At 42.4% G+C, this 16,995-nt stretch overlaps 1 protein-coding gene across 9 annotated transcripts in view; it reads left to right on the top strand.

The window, feature by feature from the left end:
* Window positions 1-16,995, top strand: part of EHBP1 (EH domain binding protein 1) — a 558,994-nt gene that overhangs the window by 538,648 nt on the left and 3,351 nt on the right. For all 9 annotated transcript variants that reach the window (XM_068232339.1, XM_068232340.1, XM_068232344.1 and 6 more), the window contains one exon: window positions 7,714-7,828. In XM_068232339.1, coding sequence (XP_068088440.1) covers window positions 7,714-7,828 — 115 coding nt within the window. The remainder of the gene's footprint in view (window positions 1-7,713; window positions 7,829-16,995) is intronic.

A 16,995-nucleotide genomic window follows, 5' to 3' on the forward strand; every position in this document is an offset into this window, starting at 1 on the left:
TTGTTACAGTGCAGTGCACTGAAGGAATCTCATATGTTGATGCGCACATTGTCAGTTAATGAAGGTGCACAACAGCACAGAACATCCTGAAGGCCTCTACTATATTCTTTATAGTTTCTGGTAGCCTCTATGTATACCTTACCCAGAAGTCACATCCAAAGAACTAGGGCTCAACCAATCAGGGATATCCCATTTAATGCATTAGCATATTCAGAATATACAGACAAGGCCTACACATAGTTAATGAAGGAGCTCATTGGTCAGTTGCTTCTTTGTATGTATTACATAGTTATTGTTAAAAAAAAGAAGTTGGGTGACTTTCAAGAGGTGTGTCTTGAGGCCTTGTTTAAATTGTTCAAAATGTTTAAAGGTAAGAGCAATCCTAATGGGACAAGGTAGGAAGTTCCAGAGAGTGGGACAGACCTAGAGAAGTCTTGGGTCTGTGTGTAGGACATGAGTGATGAAGTCTTTAGTAGGTCATTGAATGAGCAGAAAGCATGTTTATAGATATATTTATATAGGAGGCTGGAAATGTACCGTAAGTGGGACATTAGCAGTGGAGTCATTTAAAGACAAAGCAGGATAGTTTGAATTTAACTTTAAGTATAATTGAAAGGCATATTACATATTTGCAGAGGAACTGCATATGAGGAGGAGGAGTAAAAAAAAGTTATGTGTCTTGCTTCAGCATTTATAACAGACTGAAGAGGTGAAATTGATGATGTACAAACCATAGGCAGCTGCCGATCTGGCTCCCTTTTTTGTGCTCAATCAATAAAAATAAACCACTTTTCCCAATGGAGTTTTAATCAAAGTTTTAGCCAAAATTATTCAAAAGAGGAGAGGGCCTAGCTTGTAATTGGCTAATTCAGTATTATTGAACTACATGTATATAAATGATTGAAAATGTTACGTAGTGTATGGCTAGTTTAAGAGAGAGGTCAAGGGGAGGTTTTGAAGGTGAGGAGAAGGGATCAATATTATTTCCGTTTTATCTAGTATGTGTTTTAGGTACTTGTCAGCTATTTACAATGGGATGGCTAACAAGGTATCATGAAACCAAGCAGGGGTAAATTGTGATCTGCATGTTACCAGTTTTGTAAGCCGAATGAGGATTTGGGTTTTCCAAACAAAAAGGTGTAAAGAAAGTAAAATATGGGTCCAAGAACTGAGCCTTGGGGAACACTGTCAGCGAAGAGAGTGGAAGGAGATGTTGCTATTGAAACAGATTTAAAACAAATTGTGGGATGATATGGAAAAAGCCAAGATTTCTGTTTCAAACAACTTAGAGGACCTCCAGAGTGAAACTGAAAATCTGTCAGCCTGCAAGCAAAAGAAAGTTATGTTTACCCAAGAAGTCTTGTCCCGTGATGCCGTCCCTGCATCACCCGATTTCCGGCACCTGGCCCCGCCTCATTTCTCTCCCCGGAGAAAACTGCCAAGCTATTTAAATCGCTCGGCGGTTTTCTCTGTGGAGAGGAGGAGGGGCCAGAAGTCGGATGATGCAGGGACTTCGGGACGGCATCATGGGACAAGACTTCTCAGATAAATATAACTTTCTTTTACTTACAGGCTGACAGATTTTAATTTTCACTCTGGAGGTCCTCTTTAACTTTGTTTTGCTTTCATCCAAAAATAGTTGTATTTATAGAATCCCTCCAATAGCTGCAGAACGTATAGTCTGCAATGTTTATGGCCATCTCTGATAAACATGGGATCATCCTAACAATCTGCAAGTTTTCCATCAGCAGGCGCTTGTTTAGCTTAAAGCCGTAGTTCAGCTGTAGTTTTAAAATGCATTAAATATAACATTAGAACATTACAACAAGGTGACAGGAAAGGGGAATTAGTTCAGGTCACTGAGAATCATTTTCTTACCATCTCCAACAGTGGAAAGGCTGAGCTCCTCTTATTTAAAACAAAGAGCTTCTACTTAGGACATTATGACAAGACATAACATTTATATCGCGCTTTTCTCCTGGCAGACTCAAAGCGCCAGAGCTGCAGCCACTAGGGCGCGCTCTATATGCAGTAGCAGTGTTAGGGAGACTTGCCTAAGGTCTCCTACTGAATAGGTGCTTGCTTACTGACCAGGCAGAGCCGAGATTTGAACTCTGGTTTCCTGTGTCAGAGGCAGAACCCTTAACCATTACACCATCCAGCCACCATAAACCATATATTCTATACTAGAAACCATTATGTATTTGTAACTTCACTGAAACATGCTTTTCGGAAAGATTAACCAATTATTTCACTTTGCAGCTATTATGAGGCCTACAGATCTTGGCCTGAGAAGCCTCAAACTGTCACTCAACACAGAGCCCCCGCGTTCTGCCTGTGAAAGTATTTTTCAATAGCAGTGTTTTTAAGCTGTATAGGCTATGGATATGACTTGGTGAAAACTCAGCCTGAACAGAAGACACACAATAGTCAGATAAGCAGCTGAAATATCTCAGGTATCCTTAGCTCTGAGGTCAGTGCACATCTGTCTAATGCAGCAGAAAACCTGTTGCATGCTATTCATATCTTGCTTATCTGAGTGTCTTTGTTCTGTCATTTTCTCCTAAAACAACAAATTGAGAGGCAGAACTGATACGCCGTCCTGATTCGGCAGAGCATTTGAAACTTTCTGCATCAGTGAGCTTTCTTCTATCAAAGGGGATGATTCACTATACCTCTGTGTGACGCTCAGCTGAACAGAGCATTAATAATGTCAGAGCGCGTATGGACAGACACAGGCGCAGCATACTTGCCTTTTACCAGGCTTGGAAGTATTGTTTTTATTGAAGCTTTGCCAGCAGATATAAATTCTAATAGCAGCGTGACAGATACCTTGTCCTACAGATTACCCATGTGGCTTCCCACAAACAACATGTATGAAGTGCAGTACAACCGTTTCTGCATCCATCTTTCATCGGGAGTAGCTGCTTTACGGACCATCACTTCCATGTGTACCAAAAGCAACACCCATAATGCATCACTCTAGCACAGTGGGCAGAGACATGCAAATACTTCCTGTATGCTCATACAGGATACGCCCAAAACTGGTGCTTTATAGGGAGGGTCAATGAGATGTAAGTAATTGATGCAGCGTTATGTAAATGTATGCAGCTTGAAAACGAACCCCCCACCCCCCCCCCACCCCCATGGATTTCGACTGCTCCATCAGCAAGCTTCATATATTTGCGTAAAATTATTAATTTATTTGCATGTCATTGACAGCCCAACTAGCTTATACAGTATAATATCGTTATAATAAACTCCAAGGGACCAGGAAAAGTGGTTTACTATATCAGAAGTTTATTGTATCAGAAATTGTCCTAGAAATGGCCAAGCATGCCCTGGTACATTCTCTGCTGCAAAGGACCAACTCTGTCCTCCCATTGGAGGTACAGTACAAGCACTTGCACATTTGGTGGACTACAAGGTTAAGCAAACCTTAGGGCTGCATAGCCAGGCTGGACAAATTGCTGGTACAGTATCCAGGGATCCTTAAAAATTGCAGCCGTCACTGAGTAGAGGCAGCCATTGGCTTCCTGTGAGTGGCTCCAATACCTCTGTGGGTGGAACCAGCAGCACTTGTCCTGTAAAACTTTCTGCTCACACTTGAGCCAGTCATGAAACCTCTCTTCAAAATGCAGCCAATCCTATTAAGCCACTCTCATCTGTAATGCAAATGGCTCCGATACATCCGCGGGTGGGACTTAGCACTCTACTCTCCACTCTCCTTCGTTTTCAGCGAGTAGACCTGCTCCGATCTGCACTACAAGTGAAACTAGCCTTTACTGTGCTCCACACGCTACCAGGAGCATCATCGCGAACAAGAGAAGAGATACCCGGGAGTGCATACAATCCAGTGGGAGGACTGTGACAATACTTTTATCGGTGATTGCAAAGTGGAAGTGGTAACACTGCATCCTCTTTTGTTTACATTCACATTACTTCTTATTTTCCCCAGGCTGCTGAATGGTACAGCACTGTATATCCAGTGATGGTCCTATTCTTCTGCTCTTACAAATGTTATCAGGCATCAACTCACTTACAACCAGCCTGAAGAGAGCAGCATTGATATATGATGCATGCGCCGCCCGCGTTTTACTCCATCCAGAGTCAGCGTCGCGTAGGGGCCAAATAACGCTTACTATTGCAAAAGTTTTATTATATCAGAGTTTACTATACAAGGCATTGCTCCCATAGACTTATAATGGAGATTGGACCTGGAGAGGTAGTTTACTATACACCAATGTTTACTATACCAGAATTATAACGAGATTATACTGTAACAACAGTTTGCTTATAATTTTAGCCATTTCATCCAGTGTCCAGACTGCTGTTTCAGGTTGTTTTGGCTTTCATCAGTACAAAGTATGGAAAAGGAGAACACTACTAGAAAACCTGCCAAAATGCACCTTACTTGGCCAAAAAAAGTACAGATTTTATGCTTTTTCTTTTTGATAACCTGTATTTTACTTCTGACACCATCTGGCTCTCGAAGAGACACTATGGAGCTGATTCATGAAGCTTTTCTGTTCAGTTATTTCACCTTACTGTATCTCTCCTTAACTTTTGGTTTATCTCTTCTTATTTGACTTAAAACAAACCTAAAGCAAACAAAAACGTATGATATAACGACTTGTATGTGTAGTAGGGATAATAAGTAGAACATTAGTAGCAAAAAAAGTCTCATATTTTTATTTTCAATTACATAGCTTTTTTTTTTATATAACATTGCATTATTCTGTCATATTTGCAGTTTACAAACTACACTGTATTTTAAGCTATAAAAGAGAGTGGAGCTAATTGACCCATTGAACTTTCCTGCAGTAAAACCTTCTCTCAAGCTGTCTTTCATGGTTTCTTGGCTATTTAAGTGCTTAAGAAAACAGGACTGTATTCAACCTAAGTTGGGTCGAATAGCTCAGAGAAGCTCTTTTGCATAGATAACTGAAGTTTAACTCTTTCTGTACTGGAAAACAATGAGACTTTTCTTTGCTACCAATGTTCTATTTCTTAGCTGTACTACACATACAATTCATTATCTCATAAGTTTATTTTTTCTTCAGGTTTGTTTTAACTCATGATTTCTTTCTCCTCTGCCCATATTCAATCCACTTTTCCTCCTAGCTTTTCTCCTTGGAGATAATTTTTCATTTTCTGTTTAAAATAACGTTTCAGCAGTTTGACTTTGCAATTGAAAAAAAATCCAAAAAGTAGGCGAAAAAAGCGTTGTCAATAATCCTGACTATTTTCTTGCTTGCTGGTGGCTTAAAAGGCAATTTATTGATAAAGTGTGAAAATATCACCTGGGAGAAATCTTAGGGAAAAAGCTGAACAAAATATTATCTTATCTGTTTATCTCATGAATTATCTTCCCTCGTTTGTTTATCTTATGTATTATCAATCGATTTTCTGCAGTAAATGGAAAATTGATTGTGTTATCAATCGGGAGTTGATCCGATCAGTTGAAAATTATCGAATCGACCGGTCGATCTGACATAAAATTGCGTAGTGTGTATTGGGCTTTAGTCTTCTAGGAGATCATTTTTCATATTCTGTTAAAAATAACATTTCAGCGCTCTGCAGTTGAAAAGGTATCAAAAAGCAGGTGGAAAAGTATGATCGATTTATTCTGATTATTTTCTTGCTTGCTGGTGGCTTAAAGGGCATTTTATTGGTAAGTTGTAAAATATCACCTAGGAGAAAAGGCAAATTGAAGAAGAGCCCTTGACCAGTAAAATCCGGAGTTTAGCTGAACTCTAGCATTAGTGCCTTTATGTGTGGGTGCTGCTGTGCAATATATGTATTCCCCAATCCGGAGCTTAGCTGAACTCTAGCATTAGTGTCTTTATGTGTGGGTGCTGCTGTGCAATATATGTATTCCCCAATCCGGAGCTTAGCTGAACTCTAGCATTAGTGCCTTTATGTGTGGGTGCTGCTGTGCAATATACTGTATTCCCCATCCTAACCAGTCAGTTGGCGTTCTTTGTTTTTTTTTCAATCCACACTTGGGAATGACCAATCTACCTGGATGGTTACTTTGGGCATATGCGTCATGTTTCTGTTGCAGTTTTTATCATTTAAACCCAACCAATTAAACTGTGCCAACTTAAATCCTATCTTGGGATTACTCTGTTTAAATTACAAATATTGGCATGACTGTGAGAATTTGGAAGTGCAGAGTACAAATCGGTGCCTTGTGTCAATGGTTTCCATCAAGTTTACGTTCTTTTCAAAAATGTCTTCCGATTTACAACATGGTGCACAATTACACATCCAATGAACAATATGGATCATAGGAGTGCATGGTATACTGCACAAGGCAACCACTTTCACAGACAATTACCGGTAGCACAATGGCATCCTATACCGATATCCTAGGATAAGGTCAAGTTGACTTTCAATTGTTTTACCTGTATTAGAAAGTTATAACAGCTGCAGACCTGAATGAAAAGGTATTGTAGATCATAATGGAATTAAATTACAAAATTATTTGTGTAGCATTTATTCATACATAATGTTTTCATTAAAGTGATGTTACTCTTGTTGTTGTTTACCTGGGCAAAATAAGAGTACGGTACCTGTAGAGAGAAAAGCAGGTTCTCTTCTCCCCAGGAAGGTTTGCGATAATCCCCTGCACTCTTCCTAACCTTTGAGGGGTCTTCTCCCTCTGTGCCACTGTGAGGTCCTCGACAAATGTTCACTGCTTCTTCAGGGCTTTCTGCCCACCACGCTCACTAGCACTATGGGGAAGGAATGATGGTAGTGGAAATGTCAGTCAAATGCGCTTCCCTTACCTTTCTATGGTGCCATTTACCATAATGGCATGGCGTGGTGGTATCAAGGAATACACAGCTGAAAACTGTCACATGGGAGATGTGGCTGTTACAGCAGCAGTCAGGGCTTCAATACAGGCAAAAGGGAAATTGCCCCAGAGCCTGTAGAGCCCCACCAACTTAACTATTGCTCCCTGGGGCCCCTGCAGAGTCTACGGCGGAGTAGGGTCTCACCTGTCATGCTCTTTGCACTCCTGTGTTCATCCACCACTGGCTGCATCTTCTCTGTGACCTGTGGCATGATATTAAATAATAACGTGCACTAGGTCATGGAGAAGAGACGCCCCTGTGAGGCTGAAGATGGCAGTGCATGGCGCCATGCACTGATAGTGTGTCCACCAGAACAGGTGAGACGCTACTCTGTCAAAGACTCAGTAGGGGCGCAGTTAAGTTTGCTGGTAGGGGGGAGTCAGCTTAGGGGGGAAATGTGGCTGCAGCAAAGGGCTCCTCGTGCCACTGACTGGATTAATGGGGGTCTAGTCAGGGGGCCCCAAGATTTATTTTGCCCAGGGGCCCCATTGTTTCTAGAACCAGCCTTGGCAGCAGTGAGAGAGAAAACACCAGCAGAGGATGGTTGAGTAGGGCCAGAAACCACAACTTTAGGTGTTCTAATTCTTTCTTGAGTGAAGAAAGATAGGAATCCAAGATGTTACTACTCTCTCATCAAAGAGAAACTTTCTCTGTGACACAAGGACTTGCCTTTGAGCCCTGGGTGTCACCATGGAACATAACAAGTTCTACATTTTCCCAATTGTACAAAGAAAGATAATTTTTAAAAGCAGCTTTTTCCATTGCTGTATCTGTCCTTGTTGAAGCGATGTAATCATTTTCTGGCTGATTGTTGTGAAAATTTTGGCTAATATATATTTGTGTTTGACAGATTGGCAGAAAACCGAAGCTCAGAAGAGACGAGAACAGCTTCTACTTGATGAATTGGTTATCCTGGTTAATAAGCGTGATGCCTTGGTCAGAGACTTGGATGCCCAGGAAAAAGAGTAAGTATCTATGGAGAGTACAACAGCGACACTCTATAAGGTCTCTGCTGCAAGACGTCTGTATATTCTCTCCCGATACCTCCAAGTGACATCTTTCAAGACAAAAATCCTAATAGATTACTTAAGATTAGTGTGATTACAGATGGCTAGAATAATAAACTACTGCAGTGCATTCCTTGTATTGTGCAATAATAGTCATAAAAAATCTTCTAGTTTTGAGCACTAACACAGCTGTTTCTCTCAATAGTTCCATCCAATGAGCAGAGCCGATGTGGCCATACACATTAAAGTGTACCTGTAAGAAAAATAAAAGTATCCCTAAGGGGTACTCACCTCAATAGGGGGAGCCTCCAGAGGCTTCCCTTGTCCTCTGCCTGGACGTTCCAGTGCTGTCCCCATGCAAAACTCACAATGGCTAGGGCTTGTCGACAACTTATGCACACAGTAGCACAGATCTGCTAGGGCTGAAAAAGTTGAGCCCAGTCAGGTCGGTGCTACTGCCCAGGCAAGCCATCTGTGCAGTAGCATGGGGCCGATTAGGCTCTGCTTTTTCTGACCTTCTGGGGCCCCAGCGCTAGAGCAGCATGGTGGAGGAGGTAAGTATCCCATTGTCTGCTACTAAATCCTCACAGTTTTACTTGAAGCTATGTAAAAAGTTTTGAATCGGGAAGATACCATTTATTGGCTATCTTAAAAGAGAGAGAGTACTTTATATTCTCTGTTGAAGTTCCCACAGAAAAAAACATTGGGTGCATCTATCCATTTTGGCGAATCACTGCAGTGGAGGCCATTGAGCTACACAGGACAACTTCCCCAGCTGTTTCTGGCCTTATAAATGATCCACCAGGAGTCTTGATAGAAGCTTCCCACAGAAGGGTGCAGCTCATGCCTGGTCCCCCTGCTTAGTGCAGAACACATAGCTGGGAGCTGATCAGCATGTCTGATGTCATGGCCGAGCTTCAGACTTCAAGAAACAATGTGAATATACCACAATGTACTGAGGATGATTTTCTGAGGCTGGAAAACACCTAACAGCAAAAAGGAAACCAGAGCTGGAATAAAGTAAACGTTTTAAACATACCTGGGGCTTCCTCCAGCCCCATGTGCACGGGATCGCTTCCACTTCTGCTGTCCTCAGTCTTCTCCGTCTTCTATACCAGGTCCCGTTACTTCCTCCAGTTGCCGCCAGTCTGACGCGAGTAAAGTGCACTATTTACGTATCTCTCCAGCAGCCGCTGAGTTTTTTTGGGCAGATTTATTTTCGGATTAATTTTCTGATCGTTTTTCTGATCAATTTCCATTCACTTCTATGAGAGAATCGATCAGAAAAACTATCTAAATCAGATCTGACCTGTTGGAAATTATTTATCTGCCACAAAAACTCATGGTGTATTCCCAGCATTAGGCTGAATAAAAGGACTCTCAATCTGGCACAATCTAGTTCTATGTAGAATAGGAACCTTACATGTTTATCTCGTTGTATATCACGTCAGGGTTTGTTGAAGCCATTGTTTTCCAAGACACACAGGTATGCTGGAGTTTTACTAGCTTACGCAGGTGGTAAACCACACTGCGGTGTCTATCTGTGCCCTAATTATGGAGAGATGGATAAGAAAAATTCTGATCTGCCTGGTTGTTTAAACATACATTCTCTCAAAAAAGTGAGTACACTTCTCACATTTTGCAAATATTTTATATTATCTTTTCATGGGACAACACTGGCACAACTTTGATACAATGTACGATGTGCAATCCCTGTCCCATAAAAATAACTCAACACAAAGGCATTAATGTACAACAGGAGGAAATTGGCAGCTTTCTGCATCCGAATTGACCAGCTGCATAGATGTGCGGAGCCCAAAACAAGGGCAGATTACAAAACTTGCATTCAAAACAAATACAGCATATGGAGGATGTTAGCTTCCAGAAACTGTTTGTCCTCAGATTGATCAGTACTAGACTCTTCCACGACGTTGACGTGCCCTCATGGAAGAGACCTAAATACTAGCTAACAATTAAAACATAGTTTAAACCTGGGGCTGCTAGCCACAAATGGTCTACACATTTCCTAAAGTACAGCAAACTGTTCAACTGTTTTCATTGCAAGTTGTATAACTCTTGGGCATGGCGTTCACAAGAGCTTCACAGGTTGATGCTGGAATCCTTTTTCACTCCTCCATGACGAAGCTGGTGGATGTTAGAGATCTTGCACTCCTCCACCTTCGTTTTGAGCATGCCCCACAGATGCTCAATGGGATTTAGGAGGTGTGTTTGGAATTATTGTGTTTGAATACTGCTCTGTGGCCCAGTTCCTGCAGGGAGGTGATCATGTTTTTTATGTACATATAGTTGAGCCCCTGACGAGCTGGGCACAGGGTGAGCCGAATGACAGCTGCTGCAACGCAAATCCTCGGCAGTGTTAAATATTATTCCCCCTCTGAGTTGCTACAACTGTAATTCGGGTCTGGCAATCGCTGGATGCCCGAAATTACTCTTGCGTGAGGCTTGGAGCATAGCACTAGTGCTCAGGCGGCATCCATGTTCTGCATTGAGCGCCTGGCATCGAAATGACCTGCTTCGTCATGTTTTGCTTCAGTATCTCACAGTACATGTTGACATTTATGATTCCCTCAATTAACTGTAGTCCCCAGTGCTGACAGCGCTCATATAGACCCAAACCGTGACACACCAGCAACAGGATACACTTGTCGTTGTACTCCTTATCTGATTGTTGCCACACATGCTTGACACCAACTGAACCAAGTTTATCTTGGTCTCATCAGACCACATGACATGGTTCCAGTAATCCATGTCCTTAGTGCTTGTCTTCAGCAAGCTACAGACTTTCTTGTGCATCATCTTAGGGAAATCTCAATCACAGGACATGCAGCATTTCTAATTCTAATGTATAGGAGCAGGGAAATCGCTCCCAAAATCGTTTTCAAAACGCTACCACATATCGCTAGCGATTGTGATAGCATTTTGTGCTTTCTAGTGGGTCCCATGCCTGAGAGCGATAACACCAAATTTAACACACCTGAGTCCGTGTAACACTGTTGGGTAACATGACCCTGGGGAGGAAAAATGTCAAACTGGACAGAGTTTCGACATTCTTCACTTAGGGGTGTACTCACTTTTATTGCCACTGGTTTAGACGTTAATGGCTTTGCTGAGTTATTTTGATGGGACAGCAAATGTACACTCTTATACAAACAGTACACGGACTACTTTACATTGTATCAGTGTCATATCTTCAGTGTCATCCCATGAACAGATATATTTAAATATATACAAAAATATGAGCGGTGTACTGACTTTTGTGAGATACTGTATTACCAGTATTCACGAATGATGCAGTATCTTACATTCATAAATAATTTTACGCCAAAAAAGATACACAGGGAGATTATTATTCTGTACAGTATTTGTATAGCATTGACATCTTTTTGGTGCTTTAAAGAACTTGCGAGGTGAAAAATAAATGTAGCTTTACTTACCTGGGGCTTCTTCCAGCCCCTAGAAGTCATTTGTGTCCCTCGGCGCAGCTCCTATCTTCTCTGTTGTCCTGTTGGCAGCCGCTGAAGGGTTGTTGCCCCTCGACGGGTCGGCATCTTCTGCCCATGCACCCGCACTACACGAGAGTGCACCCATGTCATCGGGAATGTCCTGTGCCTGATGACGCGCGTCTTCAATCCTTCAGAGTCTACCAGTGGGACCCAGGAGGAGACTGAAGCTGAGGCAAGGGACATGGGCGACTTCTACGGGCTGGAAGAAGCCACTGGTAAGTAAAGCTACATTTATTTTTTCACCTCGGAATTCCAGTCTTGGCACTGTCGCTCAGAGGACCTGACAGTCTAATCCAGGCTTTCCCAACCAGGGTTCCTTGAGTACTCTGCAGGGGTTCCTTGGTATTTTCCCCTATCGTGGGGGAAGTATAACAGAGTACACTATAATAGGTGGTACTGTAACAAGAACCACTAAATTGGGGGCTTAGGAGACAGTATATTGAGTGGCAGTGTAATAGGGAGTAGTAAAATAAACAACCACACATACTTTTAAAGACCATGCCTCCTGCAAAATTAATGCCAAGGTTCCTCTAGATCAAAAAATTGTTTGCAGGGGTTCCTTGAGATCCAAAAGTTGTTTGCAGGGCTCCTCCAGGGTAGAAAGGTTGAGAAAGGCTGGTCTAATCCCTACCATGGTATAAGGTCAATTTTGGGGAAACAACTTATCAGAATGTGTTTCAGATGTGGAGGTGAAACCAGAGTTTGTGGCGGAAACCTACACAAACACGGGGAGAACATAAATTCATAAAAGTGTCCTGACCGGGATTCCAACCAGGGAGCATGCAATCCACTACAGCACCATGCAGGCCACAGTTTTGTAATGTTTTTCATAACTGAACACTGATATGTTTGGTAGATACAAATTTGCCACATGCTAGCCAGCTGTGACAACAGAGCTTAAAGCAGAACACTGAACCAATATATGAATACACTGCTGTGTTTCTCCACTAAACGCATTGTTTTGTCATATCACAGCCTTCTTTCAAGTAGAAAATGCAAAGGTAATTCATGTTAAAAACCTTTATCAGTAGTAACCATGAAACCCCCAATTTTCAACCCACTACAACCGTGACACTTAAGGTCCGTACACACGCCGGACTTTAGGCAACGACGGGTCCGTCGTTGCCTCCCGCTGGGTGGGCGTGCCAGCGACAGTCCGGCATGTGTACGCTCTGTCGTCAGACTGATACGGCTGTTTCTGAGCGATCCGCCGGGCGGATCGCTCAGAAACAGCCGTATCAGTCTGACGACAGAGCGTACACACGCCGGACTGTCGCTGGCACGCCCACCCAGCGGGAGGCAACGACGGACCCGTCGTTGCCTAAAGTCCGGCGTGTGTACGGACCTTTAGCCTCTGCCCACAGTAAGCTGCCACATTAAGTCTCCGCCCACAGGTGTTTTCGGGTCTGTGCATATTTACAACTTTTGTTTGTTATATAGACTGGGTTTGAAGTAATACTGGTAAAAATCCTTGTATAAAATGTCATGGTGATCTCTCAAATTCTGGGTCCATGCACACTTACAACTGTGGATTAGTATTATAGATATGGCTCAATGGCCAAATTAACTTTTTCTCCTAAGTTTTATCCTAGGGGACATTTTCACATCTCATCAATAAAGTGCATTTTAAACCACCAGCAAGCAAGAAAATACTGAAAAAAATTATTTTGACAGTACTTTTTGACTTACTTTTTGGTACTTTTTCAGTTGCAAAGTGCTGAAAAGTTATTTTAAAAAGGAGTTGAAAAATTATCTCCTAGGAGGAGAAAAGTTAGGAGAAAAAAAGAATTGCAAATGGGCCAACATGTGTTATGATAGAAAAGTTTTTCAACTGCCGCTTCTGTTGTTTCTGTTTTGTCTCTGATGTGTGTGTCACAGTGCATGCAGAGAACATTGCAGCATGGACAACGTTCTACTCCCATCTCTTAATTTACAGCAGGAAGTCATGTGTTGCATGGCCACACCTCTTGGCACACCTCCAGGAGGTGGCAATGTCTCTGGAAAATGGGAAGTTTAGGTCAATCACTGATGAAAGCACTTGACAGAAGTGACAAAAGGGGATAATTGATCCACCAATTTCAGCTACCATTGCAAAATGCCAGATATACTTAGGGCTGGTTCACACGGGCTTTTGCCCGGCTTCCAGTGGCGTCTCGTTCGCAGTGTCTTTTTCCGGCTCTCTGTAGCTTCCAGGGTCGCCTGATATGACAGAAAAAAATTGGGAACGGAACGCTGCGTTCGCACAAACACCAGTAAAAGCATGATACAAACGCTCCAATTTACTTGAATGGGAGCCTTTGGTTCGGTAAACGCCCGCTGAGGGTATGTGTGAATCGGCCCTTACAAAGCTTCAGAGGATACTATTTTCAAAATGTAGGTTTAATCTGGAGTTAATAAAATGTGTGGAGACAATTTCTATTGCAAACAGACTGTTGTGAGGAAACCATGCTGACTTTTGGCTCTCTGGAGAGTCACATGATTATTTGTCCAACCACTGGAAACATTGAGGAGGAAGAGGCAAGAGCTTTATCGCAAAGTAGAAGCTGATTGCTATTATATGTTGTTGAAAGAAGTAACAAGTTCTCCAGTTCAGTGTATCAAGAAATAATTCTAAGGACTTTCCTGGAATCTCATGTTTTCATTTTGATTGTAAAGCCCAATCTACACGATACGATTCTTTGTGCGATTCTATTTACGATCGGATTAAGTCTGACATGTCTGATCAGGATTCGATTCAATTCGATTTGCCATTGCAAAACAATGGCAAATTGAATTGAATCGAATCGAATCCCGATCGGACATGTCGGATTCAATCCGATCGTAAATAGAATCATAATATAATCGCACAAAGAATCGTATCGTGTAGATGGGGCTTAAAGGGAATGTCCAAGCAAAATAAAAAAAATGAGTTTCACTTACCTGTGGCTTCTCCCAGCCCCATGCAGCCATCCTGTGCCCTCGCAGTCACTCACTGCTGCTCCAGTCCCCCACTGGCAGCTTGCTGACCTCGGAGGTCGGCGGGACGCATTGCGTACATTTTTACGCATTCCCGCCAGTGCAGGAACATTAACACATACATTTTTACGCGTTAGTGGTTCAATGCGTAAAAAATGTACACATTGAACCAGTAACGCGTAAAAATGTATGTGTTAATGTTCCTGCACTAGCGGGAATGCGTACAAATGTACGCAATGCGTCCCGCCGACCTCCGAGGTCAGCAAGCTGCCAGTGGGGGACTGGAGCAGCAGTGAGTGACTGCGAGGGCACAGGATGGCTGCATGGGGCTGGGAGAAGCCCAAGGTAAGTGAAACTCATTTTTTTTTATTTTGCTTGGACATTCCCTTTAAGGGTTAAAAATGTAGGTCTGAAAATGAATGTGTCTCAAAGAAGGAGATTGACTTCAGCTATCACTTCTGCCTAGAGCAGTCATATGAAAAGTATGGATGGCCAATGAGGTGGAAAGAATATGCTGATTTTATGCAACTTGAAAATGGACAAATGAAATTCCACACTTGCCAGTATAATGTGAGTGGCAGACTGACTGGCCTATTTTTTAGGTCCTTTCCAATGTGTGCTTTTGAAATGAATAAAGGAAACTTGGAGAATCCTCCATTAAAGTGTACCCGATGTGACATGTGACATGATGAGATAAACATGTGTATGTATAGTACTTAATGTATTAATAACCGGGGGGGGGTTTACTTGTTTTATTTTCTTGCCTGAAAGAGTTAATTTTTAAGGATGGAAGTGGCAGCTTTTGTCTTGTCAGTAGCTTGTCAGGAATATTGTAAACATCACTGATAAGCAAATCACAGCCATAAAAGTTTTCCTGGCAGAATACATTTTTCTACATGTTTCTGAGAGCAGAGGGAGAGAGAAGGGGTCAATAAAGTTCATGTATTTTCATTTAGGGACACTTAATAGACTGCAACTGAGCAGAGACAACAAAACATTCAATCTGCTTTCTAAATGTTTAAATATAAAATAAAATCCTGGGGTGACTAAAAAAGTCCTTTTTAGGAGTAGGAGGATAAATATAATTGTTTATCTCATCAGTTTATTTTCACCTCGGGTTCACTTTAAAGCACACTTGAAGTGAGAATGCAAATAGCCTGGCTGTCCTGCTGATCATCTGCCTCTAATACAGGGGTGTCAAACTCAAATACAAAGTGGGCTGATATTGTATACGTGTAATTGTGCTCCTTCCTTATGTTCCTTCAAAAAGCAGGATTCGCCACACCTTTGGGTAAGTTTGCCCACAATATATTAAATAAGAAATATGGTGTATGAGCGCTCCACCTTAATAATGTCCACAGTTTCTGAAAAAGTCCATCACGTTAAATCTTCATGACACTTCCTGAATCCAGTATTGTCATATAAGCTAACCGCTCACCGGATATAATGGTTAACCGATGACAGACCAGCGGGTAAAGGTCAATATCCAACAATATTCCCTCCTCTGAGATCACTCTATCTTCAACAATATTCCTCAAGAGATATAAAAACAAGCACTCATGGTGTAGTATATCCTTATCAAGACAAGACAAGACAAATAACATTTATATTGCGCTTTTCTCCTTGCGGACTCAAAGCGCCAGAGCAGAGCAGCAGCCACTAGGGCGCGCTCTATTGGCAGTAGCAGTGTAAGGGAGACTTGCCAAAGGTCTCCTACTGAATTAGTGCTGGCTTACTGAACAGGCAGAGCCGAGATTCGAACCCTGGTCTCCTGTGTCAGAGGCAGAGCCCTTAACCATTACACCATCAGCCAACTGCCGATGGTGGGTATCAGGGTATTAGCGCCCAACCACCAAGGTTTCCATGTATATGAGTACCTATAACAGCACCCTCTTGTGATAAACCATCACCAATATGCAAACAATCTGCTCACCAGATTCGCTGAAATTCTGTGAACTGTGGACATTATGTTTGTATGTAGAACAGAGGCGCCAGCAGGATAAAATTTGATAAAAACTTTAAAAATGCTTAGAGGAAGTGGTGGGCTTGCCTCCCAAAAGCAGACACGAAATCCTGTCTTAATATAAATCAATACATCTATTAAACGGTACCCCAAACAATAGTGCAACGCGTTTCGCAGGTCAAGCCCGCTTCATCGGGCAAACAAAATGGGGACAACAAGATTTCCGTAGTACAAGGTTTAGCTCCTCAGTGTGGACATTATTAGAGTGGAGCACTCATTCATACACCATATTTCTTATTTAACAAAGTGGGCTGAAACTGAACACTGGAACCAAGTCACGGGCCAACCTCAATGTCTAGTGGCCACCTCCCTCCCTTATACAGTTCCTTGGTTTCTAATGGGACCCCTAACCTCTCCTATAGTTCCCTGGTGTATAGTGGTCCTCCTTTGCATACCTAAACAGTTCGCTGGTGTCAAATAGGCCCCACCCCTCCCCTATACAGTTCCCTGGTGTCTAGTGCTTTCCCCCATATGGCTTCCTTGATGATCTACGCCAGGGGTCTCAAACTCGCGGCCCGCAGGCCATTTGCGGCCCTCGATACAATATTTTGTGGCCCTCGCCGGCAAAAGCTTCCTTATAGTTCGCTTCAGTGCTCCCAAGTAATCCGCCGCATCCCCGCCGC

Source organism: Hyperolius riggenbachi, chromosome 4 (genome assembly GCF_040937935.1).
Source record: "Hyperolius riggenbachi isolate aHypRig1 chromosome 4, aHypRig1.pri, whole genome shotgun sequence".
Lineage (NCBI taxonomy): Eukaryota > Metazoa > Chordata > Amphibia > Anura > Hyperoliidae > Hyperolius > Hyperolius riggenbachi.